Source organism: Pseudorca crassidens, chromosome 5, assembly GCF_039906515.1.
Source record: "Pseudorca crassidens isolate mPseCra1 chromosome 5, mPseCra1.hap1, whole genome shotgun sequence".
Taxonomy (NCBI): domain Eukaryota; kingdom Metazoa; phylum Chordata; class Mammalia; order Artiodactyla; family Delphinidae; genus Pseudorca; species Pseudorca crassidens.
The window spans coordinates 16,166,360-16,191,524 of record NC_090300.1 but is presented as its reverse complement, the minus strand read 5'-3'; the positions used below and the strand labels follow the sequence as shown (position 1 = coordinate 16,191,524).

At 36.2% G+C, this 25,165-nt stretch overlaps 1 protein-coding gene across 5 annotated transcripts in view; it reads right to left on the bottom strand.

The window, feature by feature from the left end:
• The window catches only part of ATP2C1 (ATPase secretory pathway Ca2+ transporting 1), a 116,355-nt gene that overhangs the window by 25,181 nt on the left and 66,009 nt on the right, over nt 1-25,165 (bottom strand). For all 5 annotated transcript variants that reach the window (XM_067737434.1, XM_067737437.1, XM_067737435.1 and 2 more), the window contains 9 exons: nt 16,786-16,941; nt 15,987-16,055; nt 14,924-14,999; nt 12,033-12,099; nt 7,710-7,834; nt 6,486-6,583; nt 3,294-3,389; nt 3,115-3,204; nt 1,200-1,304 (listed from right to left, as the gene is read on the bottom strand). In XM_067737434.1, the coding sequence (XP_067593535.1) occupies nt 1,200-1,304; nt 3,115-3,204; nt 3,294-3,389; nt 6,486-6,583; nt 7,710-7,834; nt 12,033-12,099; nt 14,924-14,999; nt 15,987-16,055; nt 16,786-16,941 (882 nt within the window). The remainder of the gene's footprint in view (nt 1-1,199; nt 1,305-3,114; nt 3,205-3,293; nt 3,390-6,485; nt 6,584-7,709; nt 7,835-12,032; nt 12,100-14,923; nt 15,000-15,986; nt 16,056-16,785; nt 16,942-25,165) is intronic.

Genomic DNA, 25,165 nt, shown 5'->3' with positions numbered 1-25,165 from the left:
TGGAAAGAATAATCACACCCTTTCTATACTTATATCCCGCCACTCCCTACCCCTACCCCCAACTGAAAAGAGTCAATGTACAACTTTGGTGAGGTTAGATTCAAAATTGCTGAAGTCAAATCTTCGAACTTTACATGAGCCACATTATCTTGAAGTAGTGTGTGATCATATATAAAATGTAAAGAAATACACCTTGCAAATAAACTCATATACATATTCTTGCTATGTAACTATATAGACAAGGGACATCAGCTAAAAATTACCTAACTCTGATGCAATTTTTGAAAGCTTTACATTACAAGGTTTAAAGTAACAGGCATTTTATTTTTATAGTTTTGTTTCCAACTGTATCCCTTCCCTGAAGTTTATAAAAGTTCCTTTAAAGACTAAACAGAAATCTTTTTTCCCCTCATCATCAGAGTTCCTGGCACAAGTTCAATGTTGAGCAATTTAAAACCAATGTTTCCTACTTATTATGGGCAAGGGAGAATCCTCTCACTACTTCCCATCTACAGAGATGTAACTGGTTTCTAATGTTTGCTCACAGGTAAAAACACATAACCGTTTATTAATTCCTAATAAAGAAAATGTAAAAACAGCTATATATTTTTAAGGCCAAAGTAAGTGTAAGCATCAAGCTGGTAATAGCAACTATGAGTGATATGATTATACACTGTAGATAACTATTGTACATAACTCTTACTGCACTGTGTAAAAATTTCTAAAGCACCCAGAGATAAGGTAGTAGCTTGAAATATCAGTGCATTTCGTTTTGTCAGTTTGTAAGCTGGATCAACTAACATGAATTATACACATTTGGTAACCATGTTTCCACAAAATAATGTAGTTTTTGTTCAGCCTGAAGACAAGACATTCTTCAGTGGAAAAACACAGACAGCAGAAACCTGTCATCAAGAACAAAAAAGATGTCGAAAGGCTTATGTCACAATCTCCAGGAGACTGAGACCAGGCTCCAGCTCATTTGAGCTGTTTGCTCACGCAGCAAAACTGACATGTCTATGCATAAATTCAAAGAGAACATGAAAACAACCAGGGATGAGTGTACTATGAATCACACACACTTCAGAGCTGGTCTGTGTTATGCTCAATGACTGCTTAAATCTAAAGGTGGATAATAAATGAAAAACAGTAATCTAGTTAAACAACACAGAGTAAGTTTTCTATAAATGGAAGGATACCTGCTGTGTTCGGTGCACACACTTAACAGCCATCCACTTCTGCTCAGAGCTAAAAGGGTATTCAGCTTTTCTGATATAATCCTGTTGAAGTCCATCAAGACCCATCTACATGGCACAAAAGGAAAGTTAATTCTCACCAACACGTGACTACTTTTTCCTTTAACAAAGAAACAAGGGTCACAACTTTGTAGGGAGGCTGGCTAGAGATGCCTGGATTATTTTTCAAACAGCTGTGTTCCATCTATACCTACCATATTTCTCTGAACAGCAGCACACATGTTCAACATGAAAGCCTAGGTGTTTGATAAAGTCTAGGGCATGCTATTGAACTACATACAGAGCAAAACTTCAACACTGACTATATTAAAATCTCAACTGGCTCAAACTCTGGAAGGAAGCAGGATAACAAATAAAGGTGCCCAGCCAATACATACTTTATAATCAACAGAAGCTTCAGATTCAACTCCTCGCTTCTCTGGGATTCGAATTTACCCTGCCGGCTGCTGCCATGCTACTCCCTTTCGCCCCACCCCTTGACATGCCAACTACTACCAATGCCATGTAGCTCTTCTCCTTCCTTACCCTTTGCATTTCCCACCAAATATTCAAAAATATTCTTTAAACTATTCAAAAACCTGGCTTATTGCTTTTTACTGTCTACTGAAACATGTTCAGACTCTCCTTCCTAGCTTTCAAAAATCCTCCAGTAACCCACTACACAGCCTACTTAACCACCCTCGGAGCCACTCAAACTGTTCATTTCATCCGGGTTAACCAAATTCATAAGGCATAATCCAGTCCATGCTTTTTTATTTCTCTGTGCTTTTATTCTTGCTCTTTCCCTAGCTTATCCCCCCACCCCCATCTAAACCCTTCCTCCCCTTCAAAGTCCAGGTCCCAAGTCCAAATGTGCACTCTTCTTACATACGGCTCGACTCCCTACCTAAATTGTGAGGTCCCCACCCATAAAGAGGCGGTTTCACACACTTTGTTTCTCAAAGAGAGAAAGTTAAATATAACACAATAAATACTTGTTATTTAACTTCGGACATCTTTTAAAAAGCTATACTATGCTGTTTTAGTTACAAGGAGAACAAATGATAAAAGAATGAGACTTTCTGTTAAGGAAACAGAAATAATGTATATATTATAGAAATACCAATTTTACTTTATCAAGTTAAATGTTACAACAACCTACCTTTCTATATTGAATCTCAATTCAAGCAACCTCATTTAGAGGCATCCTGTTTTATATAAGTCTCAAAGTTTCCTAAGACTGCTCTTAAAAGTAGTTTTATTTTTGTTATGGGAATGCCAGGTTGGACTTTTAGGTTTCTCATTTAATCAACTGTAGGACTTAGAAGAGGAGATCAATTGGGACAGATAAAAGGGTCACTGAGGGCAGCACCCCTTCTCCCCAACACAAACGCTAACTCTACACTCACTGTAAGAAATTGATAATGAGGAAGGGGAAGGAAAGGAAATGGAAGACTGGAAAAAGTAAAGCTGACTTCTCATGCTGGCCTTAATACCTTCATGTGGAAATACTAAAGAATGCTGCCTCTTACGCATTTGAAAATAGGCATTTATCAGCAATTACACACATTTATACAGCTTTTCACACTACACTCTGAATATTATGGAAGACAAGAATATTACTTCATAAGAACAAAACTGTCACTGGTCATTAGTTTGTATGCTGCATGTAGGAGATATAAAGTTATAGTGAAAAACCTCTACGCTCTGTATTTCCAGGAAGAATAAAATTGGTTCCCAAAAGGCAATAAAAACTATGAAATAATGTGAATCTTCTTCACTCTACACCTAAAAGCCAGTAATACTGAAATTTATGGCTTCACATTCTCTTGTGAGGGTGATATTTTCACATGTCAAAGAAGAGAGACCAGGCACATACCTTCATTGCAAGAGCAATTAAGGCTCCTTCTGTTGGTTTCCCCATTAGAGTGTTGTTTCTAATTACAGCATCATTGCACACACAGCCCGCCTAAGAGAAATACACATAAACTATGAACCCATCACTGCATCCTAAGTCATTATGAAGAGAGCCACTTTCTTAGAGAATGCAATATTTACCTCGACAATTCTGCTAACAGATGGGTTATAGAATCCATGAACAACATCACCATCAACAATCACTTCCCCAAATGGATTGTAGCCAACTCCAGTAACCTAAGGAATGTAGAGTCAATGATACCAGCAGACAGTGACAATACTTACGAAAACCAAAAGCTATGAGTTGCGTTCATTTCATTTTATACATCATGACACTGTTAGTGTGTACACCTAGAAAAGCATTTAAATTTGTCTGAAACAACATTAATAAAAGAATATAGATAGTAATTTTCACCACAATGGTAAACCTACAGTTAATTATACTAATAATTAACTACTAATTATGCTAATTAATCATTATAATGCATAGTATATTGTAAATAGAAACACGTAATTGTTAATATAATTAATATAACCTTATATTTCCTCTACTTACAATATACTATAGAAAGGATAAATAAACCATGAAAATCTCTATATATAAAGAGTGAGCTTAAATTTATATAACATTACATTTATGTAACACTACAATTTGCAAAGAATTCAAATCTATTACCACATCTAACATTCATGACAAACCTGTGACCTAGACAAAAGTAGAATTCTTTTTGCAAATATGCAGGCTCATAGACAAGTGATTTACCCTAGCACTTGCAAACTACTTTAACATAGTATATATTACATGCAAATTTTTAAAATCAGAGACAAGTCAGATACTTATCCTATACAGCTAGAACAAACCAAGCCAAAGAAAAGTTAAATATCACAATAAAAATAGGACAGTTTAGAGGAATTAACAAACAGTTAATGTTTGACATATAAAATTATGGGCTTAAAACAAAAGAGAAACCTATATCTTACCTTTCATACCTGGACCATATAATATAAGCACATGTAACCCCAATGACCCTTCTGAGTCATCCAGAAAAGGCACATTCAACATAGCACTGGGTATCCTTAACCAAATCTAACACCGTAAATATCAATAGTCTCATTTTAAGACCTAGTAAAATGGAATTAAATAGACTTAAGTACAACTTCTGTCAATTTGTGAAATGCTTCCTTTGCTCAGACAATTGGCTATAAACACATTTTAAAATACTGTTCCCATCATCAATAGTGTTAATGAAAATTCCAGCCAGAAATCCCACAAGGTCCAATACCAATCCAGAGATTGGAACGTGTGCACATACACTGACATGCACTTCAGGGGCTGCCAGTGTATAATTTTTAAAGTAGATTAATTCATCCATTCATTTATTCTTTCAGAAAGTATTTACTAGTATGAGGCAGACCCTGTGCTGGGCAACAGAGATCCTGCTCTATTATATTGGGTTGGCTGAAAGGTTCAGTTTTTTCCCTAAGATGGCTCTAGGAGCACTTAGTTGTCTTTAACTTCATTCAATACAATTTTGTTAGATTGTATGTGACAGCTGTTATACCAGTGTGCATTTAAAATAAGGCTTATTAAAATTGGTGAATTTTTGTGTAGCCATTTTAATACTGAAGATTGAAGGAAAAAAGCAACATTTTCAGTATATCATGCCTTATTATTTCAAGAAAGGTAAAAACGCAACCGAAATGCAAAAAAAAAATTGTGCAGTGTATGGAGAAGGTGCTGTGACTGATTGAATGTGTCAAAAGTGGTTTGCAAAATTTCGTGCTGGAGATTTTTCGCTGGATGATGCTCCACGGTCGGGTAGACCAGTTGAAGTTGACAGTGATCAAGTCGAGACATTAATTGAGAACAATCAACATTATACCACGCGAGAGATAGCCGACATACTCAAAACATCCAAGTCAAGCGTTGAAAATCATTTGCACCAGCTTGGTTATGTTGAATGCTTTGATGTTTGGGTTCCACACAGGTTAAGCGAAAAAAATCTTCTTGACCGTATTTTCACAGGTGATTCTCTACTTATAATGAAAATGTTTCATTTTTAAAACAAATTGTGACAGGCAACAAAAAGTGGATACTGTACAACAGGGTGGAATGGAAGAGATTGTGGGGCAAGTGAAATGAACCACGACCAACCACACCAAAGGCCGCTTCATCCAAAGAAAGTGATGTTGTATATATGGTGGGATTGGAAGGGAGTCCTCTACCATGAGCTCCTTCCGGAAAACCAAACGATTAATTCCAACAAGTACTGCTCCCAATTAGACCAACTGAAAGCAGCACTTGACGAAAAGTGTCCAGAATTAGTCAACAGAAAACGCATAATCTTCCATCAGGATAATGCAAGACCTCATGTTTCTTTGATGACCAGGCAAAAACTGTTACAGCTTGGCTGGGAAGTTCTGATTCATCTGCCATATTCACCAGACATTGTACCTTCGGATTTCCATTTATTAAGGTCTTTACAAAATTATATTAATGGAAAAAATCTCAATTCCCTGGAAGACTGTAAAAGGCACATGGGACAGTTCTTTGCTCAAAAAGATAAAAAGTTTTGGGAAGATGGAATTATGAAGTTGCCTGAAAAATGGCAGAAGGTAGTGGAGCAAAAGGGTGAATACGTTGTTCAATAAAGTTCTTGGTGAAAATGAAAAATGTGTCTTTTATTTTTACTTAATAACCAAAGGCACTTTTTGGCCAACCCAATACTTACATGGGAAGAGGGACAGAGGATTTCACCTGAACTAAGAGGTATGGAACTATGAAAAGGTGTAACACAGGGTGAGTTCTGGGTGGTCAGCAAAGCTTTTCTGAAGAAATGGGTTGGAAATGAGGTGTAAAGGTTGAAGAGGCATTAGACTGTCCTAAGTAGTGACAACAGCAGCAAAGGTCCTTCAGTAGGAGGAATTCTGTCACACTGAAAGAACCATAAAGTCAATGTATTTGGTGTATGGCGAGCAAAGGAGAGATACAGGCTGAGGAAGGAAACAAGCGACAGAACACGTAGGGCTGTGAGCAGCCCCATTTCAGGACCCTGGTCACAATGCGAAGCCACTGAAACATCTTCATTTAGGCATCCAGAGTCTGGTAATAGATGGATGTAGGGGAGACAGACGGAGAGGTGTCGAGGGGGATCAATGTTTCTGGACTGCACAACTGGAGCGGGATCAAGACTTGGGAGAATCACACGGGACAGAAAATGTTCAGCTGCTAACTTGCAGCCCTTCTAAAGACACTAGAATGGTTAGGAACGCTAAACACCAAAACTTCTGAAAGGGAAATCTGCTGTTAAAAAAAAAAAGTCTATAGAGTACCTCAGCACGCAGGCCATCCGAAGTAAATACGTGGGTAACAGTCATTTCATTCTTCGTCAGGGTCCCAGTTTTATCTGAACAAATCACATTACAGCAGCCTAAAGAATAAATCACTACAAGTCACCAAGAGTCAGGGAAAAATGCAAGTTCACATTAAAAACAAATCAAAGACTCTGGAAGCCTGCCCTGCTTCTATGAAATTTTGTACAAATCAAGCTCATGGATAATTTTAGGTTGTTTTCTCTCCTGTGCTTACTTCATCATGAGGTATGAACAGTTTTAATTAGATACTGATAAATGCTGACTTTTTCTTTATTTCCAGTTGAATTTCTACAAAGCTACCTGATAACAGCTTTATGTAGTGACTTTTCATGTAGTGAAAACTAGTGACATTTTCTAGAAAGTTTCAAGGTTACCTTAATATAAACCCATATAATATAAACCCATATAATTTTTTCAGCCATTATTTTAAGGAATTTTTGCCTTCTCTATATTAAAATGCGAACTAGAAGTTAAATTCAACATTTCTGAATTCCTAAATAAAAAGAAGTTTCATAACATACATAAAGTTACCACAATTTTCATATCACACATAAAATTGTTACAGCAATATAATTACTGTATGCTTACTGTTCTTAATAAATGCAACTCAAGAATGACATTTTAGGATCTATAATTATCAATTATCTTCCTTGAGATGTCAAAAGAAAACATTTCTCTGTCACTCTATGGTTTCATTTGTTACTTTTTTTTTTTTTACATGATTTAAGCATTAGAACAGTCCATGATGCAGAAAGATTTAAAGCTCCCCGACCCAAGTAATATGCATTTTTAATGACCTTTTTTGGTTGTTAAAACCATACTCAACATTGCGACAAGCCAGACACCACCATGTAAACCTCTAAGACAGGGGTCCCCAACCCCTAGGCCACAGACCAGTACCGGCCCAGGGCCTGTTAAGAACGGGGCCACACAGCAGGAGGTGAGCAGTGGGTGAACGAGCGAAGCTTCATCTGCTGCTCTTCATCACTTCCCATCGCTTGCGTTACCGCCTGAACCACCACCAACCTCCCCCCGTCTGTGGAAAAACTGTCTTTCGTGAAACTGGTCCCTGGTGCCAAAAAGGCTGGGGACTGCTCTAAGACAAAAGCTGTAAAACCCAAAGACCCCTGTTGATGTAAACTATCATGTCAATGAATAAGCATGCTCTAACCAGAGACTTACCCAGAGTTTCAACAATAGGTAGTTTTTTCACAATGGCCCTTTTCTTCACCATTCTCATAACACCAAGGGCTAGAGTCACTGTGACCACAATGGGAAGACCTTCAGGAATTGCTGCTACAGCCAAACTGTAACCAGTAAAGATATAGCATTGAAGTATAAATTCAGTAGTACCCATAGCAATAATTTCAATTGGCTGTTACTTAAAGCAGAGGTTAAAAATGTAAAATTGTTGTTGTCAAACCCAAAAAAGGTCTCAAAATGAGGGAAAACTGATTAACATTTATTGGACACCTACTAGCTACCAGGTTAAGCACAGTGGTTAAAGAATATAGGTTCTGACATCAGACTGCCTAGATTTGTACCCCCAGCTTCAATTTTCACCTGTGTGACCTCAAGCTATTATGCCTCCACCTCTGTAGTTTAGTTTCTCATCTATAAATATAGATAATAACAGGTGTTCAGACAAAAACTTGTACATGAATGTTCATAGCAGCATTATTCACAATAGCCAAAAGATGGAAAGAGCCCAAATTTTCATCAACTGATGAATGGGAAACTGTGGTGTGCCCATACAAGGGAGTACTATTCAGCCATAAAAAAGAATGAAGTACTGATTCATGCTACGAATGGAAAAACCTTGAAAACATCATGCTAACTGAAAGCAGCAGGACACATGTTGCGTGATTTCACTTATATGAGATATCAAGAATAAGCAGATCCAAAGAGACAAAAAGCAGTTTAGTGGTCGCCAGATGGTAGGGAGAGGGAAGAATGGGGAATGACTGAAAATGGGCCCAGGGTTTTCTTTTGGGGGTGATGAGAAAGTTCTGACACTAGATGGTGGTGATGGTGGTAACATTATGAATGTATTTAACTTCACTGAACTGTATACTTTAAAATGGAAAATTTTATGGTATGTGCATTTTATCACAACAAAAAAAATAATTACTTCACTATTTCCCTTCGTAATACTAAAAAAGAAAAACCACCTCAAATTAAATCTCTACTTTTGTCCCATTCCATATCTCCTGATTCTGCTACAGATAAGGACAGGTGCATGCCTATCCTTCATTCTAACAATGCTCCCTGAACTCCCTCTACTGCCCAGTTTCTACAATATAATCTAGATCCAATGGACCTTTACATTTAAATCATTTTACAAATGATTTACAGAGGAATAAAATGGATTGTGAAAAACTTCAATAGAAATTTTCATTTGAATTTTAACCCCAAACTATATTCCTGGATTTGAAAGTATATATATCTGAATGGACAACGCCCTTTGAATGCAACTGCTCAACTGTCATGAATAAACGTGGAACATATTCACCTTTTAAAACAGTGATTTCAAATTCAAAAACCATTTCTAACAAGTTTTAGCTTTATCAATTCTGGTTCTTCTTTTTGCATTTGTCTCTTCAAAATGCAACACTTCTGGAAATGTTAATGGTCCATAACTTTTAGGACAGTCATCTTCTCAGTAATACAATACTGCATGACAAATTCCTTGCTGTAGAATGACTAACTATAAGAGAATGCCTGTCCTTCCCCTTTCATCCTTAAAAATAAACAGTTCAGGGAATTCCCTGGCAGTCCACTGGTTAGGACTCAGCGCTTTCACTGCCAAAGGCCAGGGTTCAGTCCCTGGTCAGGGAACTAAGATCCCACAAGCCATACAGCACAGGCAAAAAAATAAAAATAAAAACCCAGTTCACTCATTAAAATTCAGGAGTTTGAGAAAATCTAGAGTACCATCATCCAAGCATTCAGTGTTGAGATTACACTTATATGATTCAATTTCACCTTCATCATTAGAGCCTACAGTGGTTGTCTCTTTGCAGTCATCTTCTGGTTTGTCTAATAATTATGAAAATTCTTCTGTCAATTCTTCTTTGCCATTATGGTAAAAAAATTAAAAATTCTGAATTTCTCAATTTTGTTTAATGAATGCAAAAAAATAAACAAAAAAAAAGACTACCAAGATTTTGTCTCCAGACTTTTCTTATACCTTTTAAAATGATAATGTAATGCTTTGGGCAACATAATAAGAAAATTAAAGGATAACAGAATAATAATGATTTATTTATTATTAGAGTAGCCTTATAAGCTACTTATCCTTCTGCTTTCTCATTGTTTTACTCATTTTTAGCACAGTTGGAAATAATTGTTAAAATACTTGCTAGGGGAATAAAACAGCCAAGATGTTTCAACACGCAGGAAAAATAAGTTCACTAAAGATCCCACATGTATTTTAGCACATATAAATGTACAGTAGAGCCATATGGTTATTGCAAAATAGAATGAGTTTTATTTTATTTAAAAATTCCTAAATGTTTGGTCCTTTGGAAGATCCTGAGGTAGGAATAAAAGTCATGAGGTATTAATCTTCACAAATAGTCAGAACTGCTCCAAAAAAAAATACTCAAAAACGTGAGTCCAATAGATAATAATATGCCAATGGTTAATAAAATTCATGCCCCATTTTAAATTCATTTCATATTTAACCCAAGGCTCCTTTATACATATTTAAGCCAAGAGTTTCAAGTTGTATTTTTGCTCCTCCAAGGAAAAACTATAGTCCTTCACTGTATCACAAATATCTTTTAACTTCTTATTCATCCTACTTATTCCTTGTACTCCACTTGACTTTTTTTTTAATCCATTGGTTTTTATTCTGAAACTTGAACTATTACTTGCTAGGCCTATTACAGAGCTGTCATCCAGGATTTCTTTTCGTTAGAGGACTAGGTGAGTTCCACTTTTTCTTACACCCTACACAACATCATCTTCCTTTCTTTCACCCTTGTTTTGCTGGAATTCATACAAGAATAGGTAAGGGATAAATTTTTTGATTACTTGCTTATCCATTGGTAATTACCTAAATTGATACTTTGGCTAGACCTAGATTTATAGATTTAAAATCATTTCCCCCCATACTTTAATTGTACTGCCCCACTGTCTTCTAATTTAATCCAATGTTGCTGTGGATGAAGGTTTAATAAAATCCTTTTTCCCTTCTGTATTTGGTTAAATAAATCTCTAGCTCTGTTCCCTTAGTGACGACAGTATAGCAACTATGTTGCTAGGCAACACTGCCTATGATAAAAGGATCTCCTGACCGATAAATTATCCATGGACTGGGAGAATTATAATTATCTTACAGGAAGCTACAGCTTTGGGTTTCCTGAGTGTGGTGACTCTCATAACTGGGCACGTTTCTTGCAGGCATCCTGGAAAGTGTACGTTTCCAGAGATGCTGGCTCCTGTGGATTATGAGGTATTTTAACCCAGGACAGCTCCTGCCCTTACATGGTCACCTCATCTGCTTGTACCTAAGCTGAACTGCTACAGGGACTGCTGTAGCAACTCTCTCAGAAGAGGACGTTGCCCTGTGGTGCTCAGGACACAGGTACCGAGTATGACCTATGAAAGTCTCGTGAGTTGAAAATCTTAGTAGAGCCTAAAAAGACCCTGTGGTGGAAACTGTAGTTGCTAATGAGAAGTATGATACCAGTCTAATTTTCCTTCCTGTACAGATGACCTGACCTGTTTTCTTTAGTCTCACAATGATGTATCTGGGTTGGAGTTTTTTTTGTCCTGCTTGGCATTTGGAGAATCCTTTCAATCTATAAAGATTCATGTCTTGCTTCATTTCTTATATAATTTCTTCTTACCTCTTTTTAAATCTTCTATTACTTAGATATGGCATTTACTGAATTATTCTTTGTCACTTTTATCTCATTCTCTGTTTTAGACTTTTTACTCTATTTTTGGGGAGACCACTTCGACTTTATATCATAGCCTTTAAACTGAATCTTTAATTTCAGCAATCATAACCTTAATATCTTAAAAAAATATATTTTGGTTCTGTGATCCTTTTCTACAGCAATCTGTCTATCATGAATGCAGTTTCTTCACAAATCTCTGAAAATATGAAGGCTTTCTGTTTATTTTTAATTTTTCATCAATTCTTGCATATTTGGTTTTCCTCTGAGATGGATTATTCAATTTCTATATTGTGGTCTTTCTCTCTCATGCTCCTAGTTTTCAGTTTGGCAATCCTTAATTGTCTATATAAGTATAAAAAAGCAATATTGGATTGATAATATCAGACATGTAGTGTGGGGTTTCTCCACTGCATATACATAGGTTTTCATTTTCCTGGAGCTCATTTCAACATATGAATTCTGAACTATTTAAGTAGAGTTGATATACTCTTATGTGCTCGTATAATACCTCCATAATGGAACATAAGCTATGACTAACAAAGAAATAAGAGCGGCAAAAGAGACTTCAAATTATAAACAAACTATCAGAACTTACCTTACACTAATAGTAAACATTTCCAGGATATCTTTTCCTAGTAACCAGCCAACCAACATGATGATACCTGTAACAGAATCAAACAGCTATTTTTCCCTTTTATATAAAATCACCTGGGCATAGAAGGGATAGAACAGAAAGTTGAGGGCAGCAAAAGTCCCTTGATATAAAAGGGAAAGTTTATCAGATCACAATTATAAGATTTTACAAGAATCCATTAAGCAGGTGAGATTAAATTAAGCTTAAGGTTAAAACTGTGTATGCATGCACACACCTACAGTTTTACCTTTTGTTGCCACTGCTGCCACCCATCCCTTAAAGTAGTAATATCTGAGAGTTCCCAATATAAGAGGGGGAAAAAAAGAAGGCAGCATATACATACAGGTTTTCTTTTAACTATGAGGTTCGCAAAAATAAACCCTGGAACTTTACTTCTCATAACTCAATATCCAGACACTGCACATTAAGTTTGTACTACAAACCAAGGAGTACTTAGGACTTGGCTCAACGAATGATATAAGACATTATAAGACAGTCAAAACTGCAATTAACATTTAAAAATTACGACCTTTACAGTGTTTAAAAGTTAAAAACGAATTAACATAAACCAAACAGCTGATTCTTTACTCTCTTCTTTAATCTTTATCTTTGAAAAGAAGGGGGGGCGCAAGGGATGTACCACTGGTTTTGTGAGGAAAAACACTGTATCAGAGTTTTAATAAAATAACTTCGAGACTGTATTCTAGATCAATATGGATATTGAAAACAAGGTTTTCTTCATCTTTCTGCAACTACAAAATAATGATCCAGATCCCATCCCAAATACTATCCTGATAAAAGAAATCTGTCCAGTGAATTATACCAGAGTCCAGCAAACTATACAGTCTATGGCCCTCTTACGTGTTTTTGTAAATAGTTTGTTGGAACACAGCCACACCCATTGTTTGTAAATTGTCTGTGGTTGCTTTTGTGCTGATGGCAAAGTTGAGTATTTCCAACACAGAACGTACGAACCAAAGGCTGAAACATTTACCATCTGGTGCTTTACCAAAAAGTCTGCTGACCCTTGATTTTGATCTTGATCCTTCTCCTACTCCATATACTATCCTAACAAGAAAAATTATGTCCAATGCATTTAAAACCAGGTAACCATAAAGTTGAAAAATTTTTATCACTAAATTTGACATGGTTTAATGATACAATGTTAATATAAACTGGAAAGATTTAATTGGTTAAATTGCCCTTCAATTTACCAAATTCAATACAAATTCTAAAAAATAAACAGCAATAACCAAATGAAGGGAGCTATGAGAACATACACACCATTTAAACAAAAAGAATGAAATACCTTCCCAGCTTCTACTTTATGTTTATGATAATGAGAAATGGATCAAGAGGATTAATATTTAAGAAGTTATTTCACTGAAACTGTACAGCAGAAATGTTGTCTTAAAATTGCATTGTTATCTTAAAAGCTAGCAAGAAAAATTAAAATAACACATGGAAGAATTAAACAGAGAAGGACTCTCTCACAGAGTTCATCCATGCATCTTTCCGCATGTGCTCTGCTTTTCCAAAAAACATTTTACTTTTCTCTTTAAAAAAAAAGAAAGAAAGAAACAGAGAAAAGACTCCAAAATTGATGTGTTTAATGTTATGATAAAGATGTTGTGTCAACTCAGTGAATTAAGAATGGACTATGGAATTGATGGTACTAGGATAATTAACTTTTGAGTAACAAAGTAATAACTCTACCTTAAGTCTTATACTAAAATAAATTCTAAATAAAATAGAAAAATTAAGTGTCAAAAGTAAAAACTAAAGTAGTATAGTGATGTTTAAATAACTATAAACAAAAAAACATTCTCCCATATGGGGTTGGGGGAGCCTTTATGAATAGAACACAGACAGAAACTTAACTGCACTAATCATCAACAGGAGGGTGATAAGAATCTCAGGCAAGAGATTGTTTCATTACACACATCTCTCCCCTCCCTACCAAGTTTATTATACAGCCCTCAAAAGCAATTTAAAAATCAGGAGAAAAAAATACTTGTAACTTAAACAACGAAAGGATTAATATCCTAATTATACAAAGAGCTGTGACCAATCTAAGACTTATACCACAAAAGAAGAGGGACAAAAGAAATAAACCAGCAGGTCATAAAATAAAAAGGACTAACATACATATGACAAAGTGTTCTGTTTCTTGAATAATGAATTTTGAAATAAAATAATGAGAAGACTTTTCTTCACCTATTAAGTTAGTGACAAAAAAGCTGGCAAGGGTGCTGGAAGAGAGACTTTTATCTTGTTGATGGAGGATATTATTTGGCAATATGAAACAAAAGCCTTTAAAAACATGCCAAAAATTTTTAAATCACACAGATACTCTTTGACCCAATAATTTCACTTTCAGGAATTTATCCTAAGGAAATGAGAGGTGTTTATAATAAGATACCTGCACTGAAGAATCACTTACACAATTTTTTAAAACTTTAAAAACCTACACAAATGTCTAAAAGAGCACTGGCTTTTTGTATATGTATACACACACATATTCACACAATGGAATACTATACAACCTTTAAATTTGTTTTAGAAGAGTAGTCATAACACAATACTATCATATTTTATTGAAGACTAGAAAGACAAATACTAAAATGTTTATAGAAATGCTCTTTGATTGCAGGAATTACAGAGTTCTATTTTATCTTTGTAGCAAAGGACAACAGCTGGGGATTAGTTTTATAGTTTAAAAAAAAGTAATAGTAGCTGAATAAATGAATGAATGAATGGAATTTTTCTACGTATGGATCTAACTCCCCCTTCCCACTCAAAAAATAAACCTAAGTAAATATAGGAGATATACATACTCACTGTTCTCTTACCTATTATACCAAAGGAGTAAAAGGAAAGTTGTTTTCCTAAGAGGTCCATGCTCTTCTGCAGAGGGGTTTTTGGTGCCTTGACAAATTGGAGAAGAGTGTCACCACAATTACCCAATTACCTAAATTTAGCGAGCTTTACTAGGTGCCAGGGACTCTAAGTGTTTGACACACACATGCTCGTGCTTAACACACCCATGACATACACAACTCTCCCTTGAGGTAAGTTTTAGCTCCTTCACTGAGAAAACTGTGAGGCCTAGACTGTTAAAAACCCATTTATTTGAAAAGGTCCGTGCTCTCTATGCCTCTTTGAGGAAAAATCTATTCTCCCTAGCAGTTTCCCCAGGACTTCATTATCATCAGCTGCCCCTCATTTTTCTACTCTTTCTCCTTACAAAGATGCTTGTAACCCAAGTCTTTTTACCCTGTTGGCTCCCTGATCTCTGGCGATCCCTTCACTCCCAAGCTTGGGACGGTTTTACACACTGCATCACATATGGGAGTCTTAGCAGGCTACCTGAGAAATCCAGATAATTTGAGAAGAAAATGATATTTGTAGAATGCAACTTATTTTTTAAATATAAGAAGATATTTTAAATGAGAGAACTAATCTTCAATATCCTTCAACAAGGGTATCTTCCAAGTTATTTCACTTTGCAATCTTTTTTTCTCCAGATACTTGGAATTATGTAAAGTTGGGAATTTTGGTAGAAGACATGTTCTAAAGTACAAATATACTATTTAGTAATCTTTAAATTTAATATGATAAAGCTAATTTCTAAAAATAATAAGCCTTATAAATAACTGGCTAAACCTTCTTCTCCTATGAACAATGAATAAACATCAGAATATTTCAAATATTAAAGTGTTAATTCAAACCCTTCCAATTACAGGCTTTCCACTTATGATTTTAAGCACAGACAACTGAGTAATATTCTGAATAAAATATTACTTCCAAAATTAACAAAATAATCCTCCAATATTCTCTTTTCCTCTACTTACAATGGAAAATATTTCGGATTTGAAACTCAAACATCATTAACAAACTAAGTTTGTTACTTACTTCCTCTGCCTGCATCATTTTAAAAACCTCTCCAAATTCAGAATTTTCTCCTGTTCCAATGACAATACCCTAAAGGGAAAAACAAGAAAACATATTTACATTCAGATGGAATCAACCTCTCTCAACCAAAGAACAAAACCCCTTCATTCCCTTTCTCCAAAGCCACCCACAGTCAAGATGTCTGACATACGTATCCAAGGTTCCCTCAGCAAATTTACTTTTGATGTTACTACAGATCCTTGAAAACAAACATCTCATTAAACTTATTACTGACTCAATTCTGTGGCCCATTTTTTTGTCTATGTTAATATTTCTGAAATTTGAACCTTTCTTATACTCAGTAGAGACATTTAATGTAGTTTCCCTCTCAAATGCTACTGGCTGATGCCTTTTACATTTGTGTAATATTAAAATCCAGGAAATAAAATATTTGAAATCAATCAGTAGGAGAGTGATATGTAGTCTGAATATTATAGCCAGTATCATATCAACTAAATTGAAATTTTATTTAACCAATGGTGAACATATCCACAAGCCAAAAAAAGAGAAAAGAACAGGTACTGAGGACTATGCTTTTACAGGATCCATTACCTGGTAAATGGCAGAACTATGGATGTATTATAACTCAGGGACACGGCTTCTCCTTAGCCTCACAAATATCTGCCAAGGATTAGGTTCAATTCTGCCATTTCTTCGCCATATATTTTTAAAAGCTCCACATAAAACTAGCCAAAAAAGAACTGAGGAAATGGTTGAAAACAAAGGAACTGCTATCTTGAAAACGAGAAAGAAAATTTACCTTTGCTTTGCCACATCTGACCAGTGTTCCCATGAAGGCAATGTTACTTCTTGATGCAAGATCTCCATTAGTGGCAGCCGGCTGAGGAGCTGTCACCTTAGAACAAGGTGTTGTCTCTCCTGTCAAGCTGGACTCATCAATGGAAAGATCCACAGCCTTGGGGAACATAAAGCACTCCAGTAAGTTCAAGTCTGAAGACTCTCTCTGCTAAACTTAACATCTAAGGAGTCTGTAACCATCACTCCTTCCACAAATATCCTCCCTTCTATAAATTAACCAAATCTTTTATCACATCCATTACTTTAAGACAGTAGACTGGAATAGGTACAACCATATTTAAAAACAAAGCTAGGGGGGGCTTCCCTGGTGGCGCAGTGTTTGAGAGTCCGCTTGCCGATGCAGGGGACACGGGTTCGTGCCCCGGTCCGGGAAGATCCCACATGTCGCAGAGCAGCTAGGCCCATCAGCCATGGCCACTGAGCCTGTTGCTCCGCAACGGGAGAGGCCACAGCAGTGAGAGGCCCGCGTACCGCAAAAAAAAAAAAAAAAAAGAAAGAAAAAGAAGCTAGGGACTTCCCTGGTGGCGCAGTGGTTAAGAATCTGTCTGACAATGCAAGGGACATGGGTTCAAGCCCTGGTCCGGGAAGATCTCATATGCCACGGAGCAACTAGGCCAGTGTGCCACAACTACTGAGGCTGTGCTCTAGAGCCCGTGAGCCACAACTACTGAAGCCCATGCGCCTAGAGCCTGTGCTCCGCAACAAGAGAAGCCACCTCAATGAGAAGCCTGTGCACCGCAAGAAGAGTAACCCCTCCCCCTCGCAGCAACTAGAGAAGGCCCGCACACAGCAACGAAGACCCGATGCAGCCAAAAAAAAAAAGAAGCTAAATCAACAAAATCTACTACAAAGTAGACAGAACCATGAGACAAAATTAGCCTAAACTTCCAAATACAACTAGGGAAAAGGAGACACTAGCTGAGACAATCTTTATTTAGAGAAAACTCGACTCTCATGAGTTTTCTAAAATTATTTCCTAACTTTGCCATATCCTGAAGTCCTGAAAATGGGTTTGACAGATTTAAACCAACTATAACAGAAGAGAAATACGACTGAAAGATATAAAAGGTACTGAGAAATAAATAATTTCATCATTTTGGGTTTAATTTTCATGAAATTGTTCTTGCTATACATCCCTACATTTATTCTAAATTTATGTCAGCAAGAATCAAAAATGTATATAAATGTTTCCATGCAGATCATGAATATCATATCACCATCCAACTCTGCAATGGGTTCAATACTGAAGGCTGCACTCCTAACACAATTAAGAATTCACCTACCCAAGCATGAAAAAAAAAAATCATCATTTTATATGTGGAAAATACTGCAGATGTGACCTGGCTCTGTTTCTAAGTATGGCCCACAGAACAACAGTTCCAAGGATGTTAATAGGCATTGTGTATAGTGTTATAGATGGATGATCATTGATAAACCGACACACACATATATACACATACATACAAGGGAGGAGTACTCTGGTCAAGGAAGTTTTAGAAACACTGTGTTAAGAATTAAACAGCTCCCCCTACCATAGTGCTTCTCAAAACTTACAATGCACCAGCGTGAGGCACCTCAACAGGATTACAGATACAGCAGGGGTTGTGGAAGTGTGGTCTTAGCAGAACCAGCATCACCTCTAACACCTCAGAGCTTGTTAAGAAATTCACTGCCCTACCGCAAACAAGGAGGTGGGGAGAGTGAACCTAACAGACTGCAATTTACAAGCCCTCCAAGTAATTCTGATGTTGCACTCAGGTTTCAGAATCAACAGAAGAGTGTTTTCCAAACATCTTTGATCCATTTTATTCCAGAAGCTCTAGTTCAAGGATCATTAGGAGGCTCTTTGGGAAACTAGAAACTAGTTCATGATTTTACTCATTTTATAGGTTCATTCACTCACCTAAGCAACATTTACTGACTACCTTAACTATGTACCAGGCACTGGGTTAGATCCTAGAAAGAAAACAAGATAAGAAAATGAACCCAGAGCAGTTTAATGTGCAGTTTCACTGCTATTATAAACTGAGCTGGTGTTCTGAATTGGGCCTCCTGATTGACAATTCCTACTATGTACCAAGTACTCTAAATTTAAATCCTGTTTTTTCTTTTTTGTGGGGTGGGGAAGGGGAATAAATCTCATCTATTTAAATGGTTATTTTGTTATGACCATAAATACCTTAAAAAATCTCACAGAAAATAATTATTAAAAATTGAGTTCATGAATTCTTTCTCCCCATCTACATAATAAAACTTTTGATTTGATCAATGTCATTGATTCATTCACTTAAAAAGTATTTATTAATACTTATAATATGCCAGGTTCTGTACTATATCATACAGAGTGAGAATCAGCAGTAAACAAAGTTTACTGCTGCCCTCAACTTTTATTCTAATGGGAAATTGATTTGAAAAAATAAACAAGAGTGGATAATATAATGCTTGATAGTGAGGAAAAAAACATGGTAAGAATGGAGAGTGACATTTAGATAGAAAGAGAACATCTCTCAAAAGCAGATGACCCTTTTGCAGAGCCCTGACTGGTGTGAGGGCCCCACGGTTGGGCCATAATCAGGGAGGAAGGATTCTAGGCAAAAGGAGCACAAAGTACAAAGCCTGTAGGGGCAGGAACATGCTAGGTGCGTTCCTGTGCTAGGCAGGCATATGACACTGCAAATATAATCAAGTTTATAACATTAGATCATAAAGTTTAAGAATGTTCAGGATAAAAATAAATTATATCATACAACTCCAGAGAGACCAAACTGTGTTAGCATTTCCTGAAAGTTTAATACCATGTAAATGTGATAGATTTTAGTATCAAAATAGGCTTATAAAAAGTATTCCTTAAAACACAGATCTGACAGTCTTTAGAAGTCTTTAGAAGGCTTCCCATTTTATATAATTATGTATGCAAAGATAAGCCAGGTAAATTTGCGTTCATTACTTCACCACAACTACAGATTCAAAAAAAGAACACCTGCCATGTTCAAAAGCAATGAATTTTTTTTATTAAAAGAACACAGTTATTTGACTCTTCTTCCCAAATTAATCTTAGGTCTATATAATTTTTCACACTAACACATTTATTACCAACTAAGAAAAAAGTTAGATCTTTCTTCAAAGATGATGCTAATACTAAAAGCAGTCAGTTGACACTTCCTTGCTCACTATCTGCTAGGCACCATGCTACACACCTATACTAAGTTATCTACTAACAGCTACTTAGCTACTAGCAACTCCAATGAGGCAAGCACTAGTAGTATTATCCCTATTTTACAGACATACTGAAGGATTAAGTGCCTCACCCAACATCACACAGCTTATAAACTATGGAGACGAAACCCAAACGTTAACAAATTAACTCCTATTCTTCTAAATTACAAAAGTCAACAAATAGTTTATTTTGTTTAGCAAGTTCCTCTTTAATGCTTGTTACAAAAATCAGAACTGCTTGTAATTTTCTAAGCTCTTAGTAAGAAAAACCTGCTAATATTTAAAAACAAATACTTGTATACAAGCTATAGAACTCCTTTCTCTGTGAGAAAGTTGAAATTTATGTTTTCCCACTGAAGAATTTTTACTTCAAATGTAAATCTTAAACAAGGATAAATACTAACATTAGGTGGTTGTCAAGGAATACAAATATAATCTGACTTTTTAAAAAGAGGGGGGAAGCATGGCTTTTATTGACTCTGTCAGGGACCCAGCTCTTCACTGTCAGCCTCAGCAGGGCAACAACCATTTAAGAGTAAGAATTTTTGTTCAAATCAGGTTTTTCTACAGAAAACAGGCATGTAATTTTTTGTACAATAACAATCAGCCCTGTGTTAGTATACAAACTAATGTGGAAGGAAAGGGAGCTTTGTTTGAGTCCTTATCTTTTTTTCCTATATAATTATAAATCTGTTAAAATTAACAACACATTATTAATGAAATTTGTCTAAATCATACATTGTAGCATAGCTCTCAACTGTCCCTTGAACAAGACTATTTTCTAAGTGACAAGTTAGTTTCTCCTAATGGTGACTGCAAGTTTTCGCAGGAAGCAGTTTTGAGAGAGTAAGGGGAAGGAAGTCCTTTCTAGGAAGGGTGGTACCTTAATAAAGTAGGCAAGCCTAATTATTACACTTTAACAAGTCACAATTTAATTCACCTGAGAAGAAAGACATTAGAGTCATTTATTTATCCATTGCATTCATGAGAGAAAGGTTAGGATAAAATTAAGTCAAAGAATCAGCCAGCTCCATGCCTTCCATCCAAGTTTAAACATAAAACCTTCAGAAAAGCTGTTAATAAGGAAACTGATTATGTTTCTCTTCATTCTTCCTCAGGCACAATGGTGGAGGTGTAAATAATACACAACACAGTTCAAAAAGCAGAATGTAAATAAGAATCAAGATGCATACATAATCCCACAATCTGAATATTTAACACCTACAGAATTTAAATGGTTGAAAATAACTCACAGGATTATTCCTATAAAACATTAGGCAGAAATAAGGTAAATGCCAAAGTCACAAAGGTTTCCTGGAAAGCAAAAAGTGACTGCTTAAAAAAATTACAGTTAATATGGTACAATTGGTAACTACAAATAAGTTCATAAACTAAAGAACATCTTAGTATCCTGTATGCTGCTAGGTTAATCACCTCTAGTCCAGAATTAAAAGCAAATCAGAAATGGATTTCTTTCCCCAGAAATGAATCTTCCAAAATATTCATCTGCAACTGCCCGATCATGATAAAATTTCTTACTTATGCTCTCAAAAATTAAGATTCCTCTTACTGTTTATTCAAATGAAGGAAAATATAATTAAAAATTCTTCATGAGCTCTAGCTTATTAATCAAAGGCCAACTGACCAAGTGTTACATGAAATCAATTTTATCCCATGGTAAATGCTTGCAAACTTGACTTAAGAGTATGGATTCAGGGACTTCCCTGGTGGTGCAGGGGTTAAGAATCCGCCTGCCAATGCAGGGGACACAGATTCGACCCCTGGTCCAAGAAGATCCCACATGCCGCGGAGCAACTAAGCCCATGTGCCACAACTACTGAGCCTGCACTCTAGAGCTGCCCCCGAGCCACAACTACTGAGCCCGTGTGCCACAACTACTGAAGCCCGCACGCCTAGAGCCCATGCTCCACAAGAGAAGCCACTGCAATGAGAAGCCCGTGCACCGCAACAAAGAGTAGCCCCCCGCCCACCGCAACTAGAGAAAGCCCACGTGCAGCAACACAAAGTGTACATTCAGTGCTTCTTACTTAAAAAAAAAAAAAAAAAGTACAGATTGAACTTGATCAAGTTGTCAATAATTTAAAGGCAAATATTTAAATTTGGTTAACAATGATTTATAGAATATTTCAGTAAGACTATTAAAAGGAACAAAATTTCAAAAGGGGACCTATTTTTGCAACAGTCCTTTCCTACTAATGTAAAATGATACTCTTAAAACAAAGACACTAAGTCTCACTTCTAACCCACCCATATTGTCTTTTTAAATTCTAGTGACTGAGGAAAAAAAGAGTTCTTTCTCATCAGCATTTTAAAATGAATAGCATTGCTCAGCTCACAATAGTTTTTAACCACTGAACTATAAAAATCAGACAACAAAACACTAAGCAGAGCTCCACTTATACAATCTTAGAGAACCAGCACTCCTATTGCTCTAAGTATGGAATGGTTTTCTCAGCTGTATGATACTATTAAAGAAAAATACATCTTTTCCAAAGTCAAACACAAGTGATTATATCAAATAGCCTTTAGTGAATATGAATGTTTCCACATCCCACAAATACAACATACACCTTTTCCAACATTCTAGTCAATTTCTTTCAACAGCTAATTTAAAATCTCTACTTCCTAAGATGTTTGTAAATTGCTTTTTTACAAGTATGTATATGTTTAATAATTCAGAAATTTAAAAGTGAAGTTTCAGTGATAAATCACAATAAGGAGGGAGCAACATACTGTAAATCAATTTATCAAATTTACCTGCCAAAAAAATACACTGAAGTCAATATAAAAACTTACAACTCAGGAGTAACATCACAGAAAATAGTGGAGCACGGCACTCAAACAACTGGTCCCTCCACTAAAAACTCATAAGCTGGCAAAAACTAACAGAATAAACTCTGGAATAAAAAAGCAAACAGAGAAATGCTTGAGAAGAAAAAGGCATTTTTATTTGCCTGTCTGCTACGCCCCATTCCCAAGAGAAGCAACAATAGCTGTGGGGATGGAAGCTTCTGTTCCTGGACCCTGCTCCTAAAATACTATAGTTGTGTGTTTTGACCTGTCTGGCAGTTCTCTGAAGGACTGGTGCAGAGGCTGACCTTTAATTCACATCCTGACTCCAGCTAGAGTAGCTTTCCAGGTATCTGCCAAAAGATTAAAGACATATACTAGCAGGCAAAGCACAGAACAGGGCAAGCAGCAGACACAACCAAAAGACTGAAAAGGAAGAGACTAAGGTGGAAGTTCTTTGAAGAAATAATGGCTTGGAAGGGCTACCACATATACCAGGGAAGACAAAGTGTAAAATGCATACCAATTTAAGCATTATAAGAGTCCTAGAAGAAAAAAAACTAGAAATGGGCAGAAAGAATATCTGAAGAAATATTGGATGAAAACTTCCCAAATTTAATGAAAGACAGGAATCTATACATCAAAGAAGACAAATACACTCCAAACAGGATAAACTCATAAACGTCTACACTGAGAGATATTATAACCAAACTGCTGAAAGACAAAGACAGAATCTTGAAAACAGCAAGAGCAAAGCAACTTATCATGTACAAGGGATTCTCAATAAGATTAGCATCCCATTTCTTATCAGAAACCATGGCAGCTAGAAGCAGTAGAATAACATATTTAAAGTGCTTAAAAAAAAATCAAAGAGAATTCTATATCCAGCAAAACTATCTTTCAAAAATGAAAAATTAAGACATTCCCATTTAAACAAAAATTGGGTTTGAAAAAAAAAGTGGCAACTGTACCCTGTGTGTAGATTTTGAAGACAGTTTCAAAGAATGATATGGGCTAATAACACTAACACATGAGCCACAAAAGAAAGTATCAACAGAATTAATCATTCAGTACTCCAAGTGAAGGAAAATCTTGGTACATTTCAGGCAATATTTTGTGTTTAGTTAAAAACTTGTAGCTAAGAGGTAAAATATTTTCAACAGCCAAAAGAAATCCTCTTTTCCTCTGACTCTTACATTGTTTTCTCTTACAAAGAATTCTTTGTTCAAATTTTGATACAGACTTTACCTGGAACATTATGGAAAATATGTTATGTTTCCAAAAAGGCAAAATGTACTGTTATGTAGGTATGTATAGTCTATAAGATTGCTTCATCTAAAGTCACTGTCTGACCAATCCCTTGGCTGCCCCCAATTAACTAGCCAGAGGTCTCTCTTCTGAACTACTACTAAAAAATTAAAATAAAAATCCTAAGGGAAAAAACTGGAGAACATGCCCATAGCTCAATTCCTCTAAGTTTTACTATCCCAGCTCCACAAATAATTCTAAGGTTCCTATGCTGGTAAGCTTACTGCCACCAACACATATTCGCTCATTCCTTGGCCATGGAAAACTGACTCAGGCAAGAAAACCAAACACAGAAATCCTTAAGTTATCAATATTAATCTTCTTTAAAAAGGGTTTTACAAAAGATAGGCTCAGCCTGCTATGGACTGAATTCTGTCCCCCCAAAATTCATGCTGAAGTCCTAAACTCCAATGTAATGTGATGATAACTGGAGATAGGGTCTTGGGAGGTAATCAGAGTTAAAGAAGGTAATGTGGATGAGGCCCACATAATGGGATCAGTGGCTTTGTAAGAGGAAGAGGGATCACTCTCTCTACCATATGAAGACATAGCAAAAAGACTGCAAGACAAAAGAGCACCCTCACCAACAACCCAATTCTGCCAGACCCTGACTGTGGACTTCCCAGCACCCAGAACCATAAGATATAAACATCTATTGTTTAAGCCACCCAGTCTATTGTATTTTATTACAGCAGCCTGAATTGACTTAAGACACAGCCAGAAAATACCAGATAAAAGTTATATAGCAGTGAGTCACTGAACTTGCTGACAAGATGCTACTACAGGCCCACGCAAGAATTACAGCCAAAGTCTGAACCACTGAAATTATGACAGGAACCCTAGAGTTGCAGCAATGACAATGCTGAAGTGACAACCTTGGCCACGGGCCATGTCCACACGAAAAGAACTATACTGCAAAAGTCCTACGCTTACTTTTTCCAAAGTGAAATCCATGTGCTTTATCTGTGAAAAATTAATAATAGCCC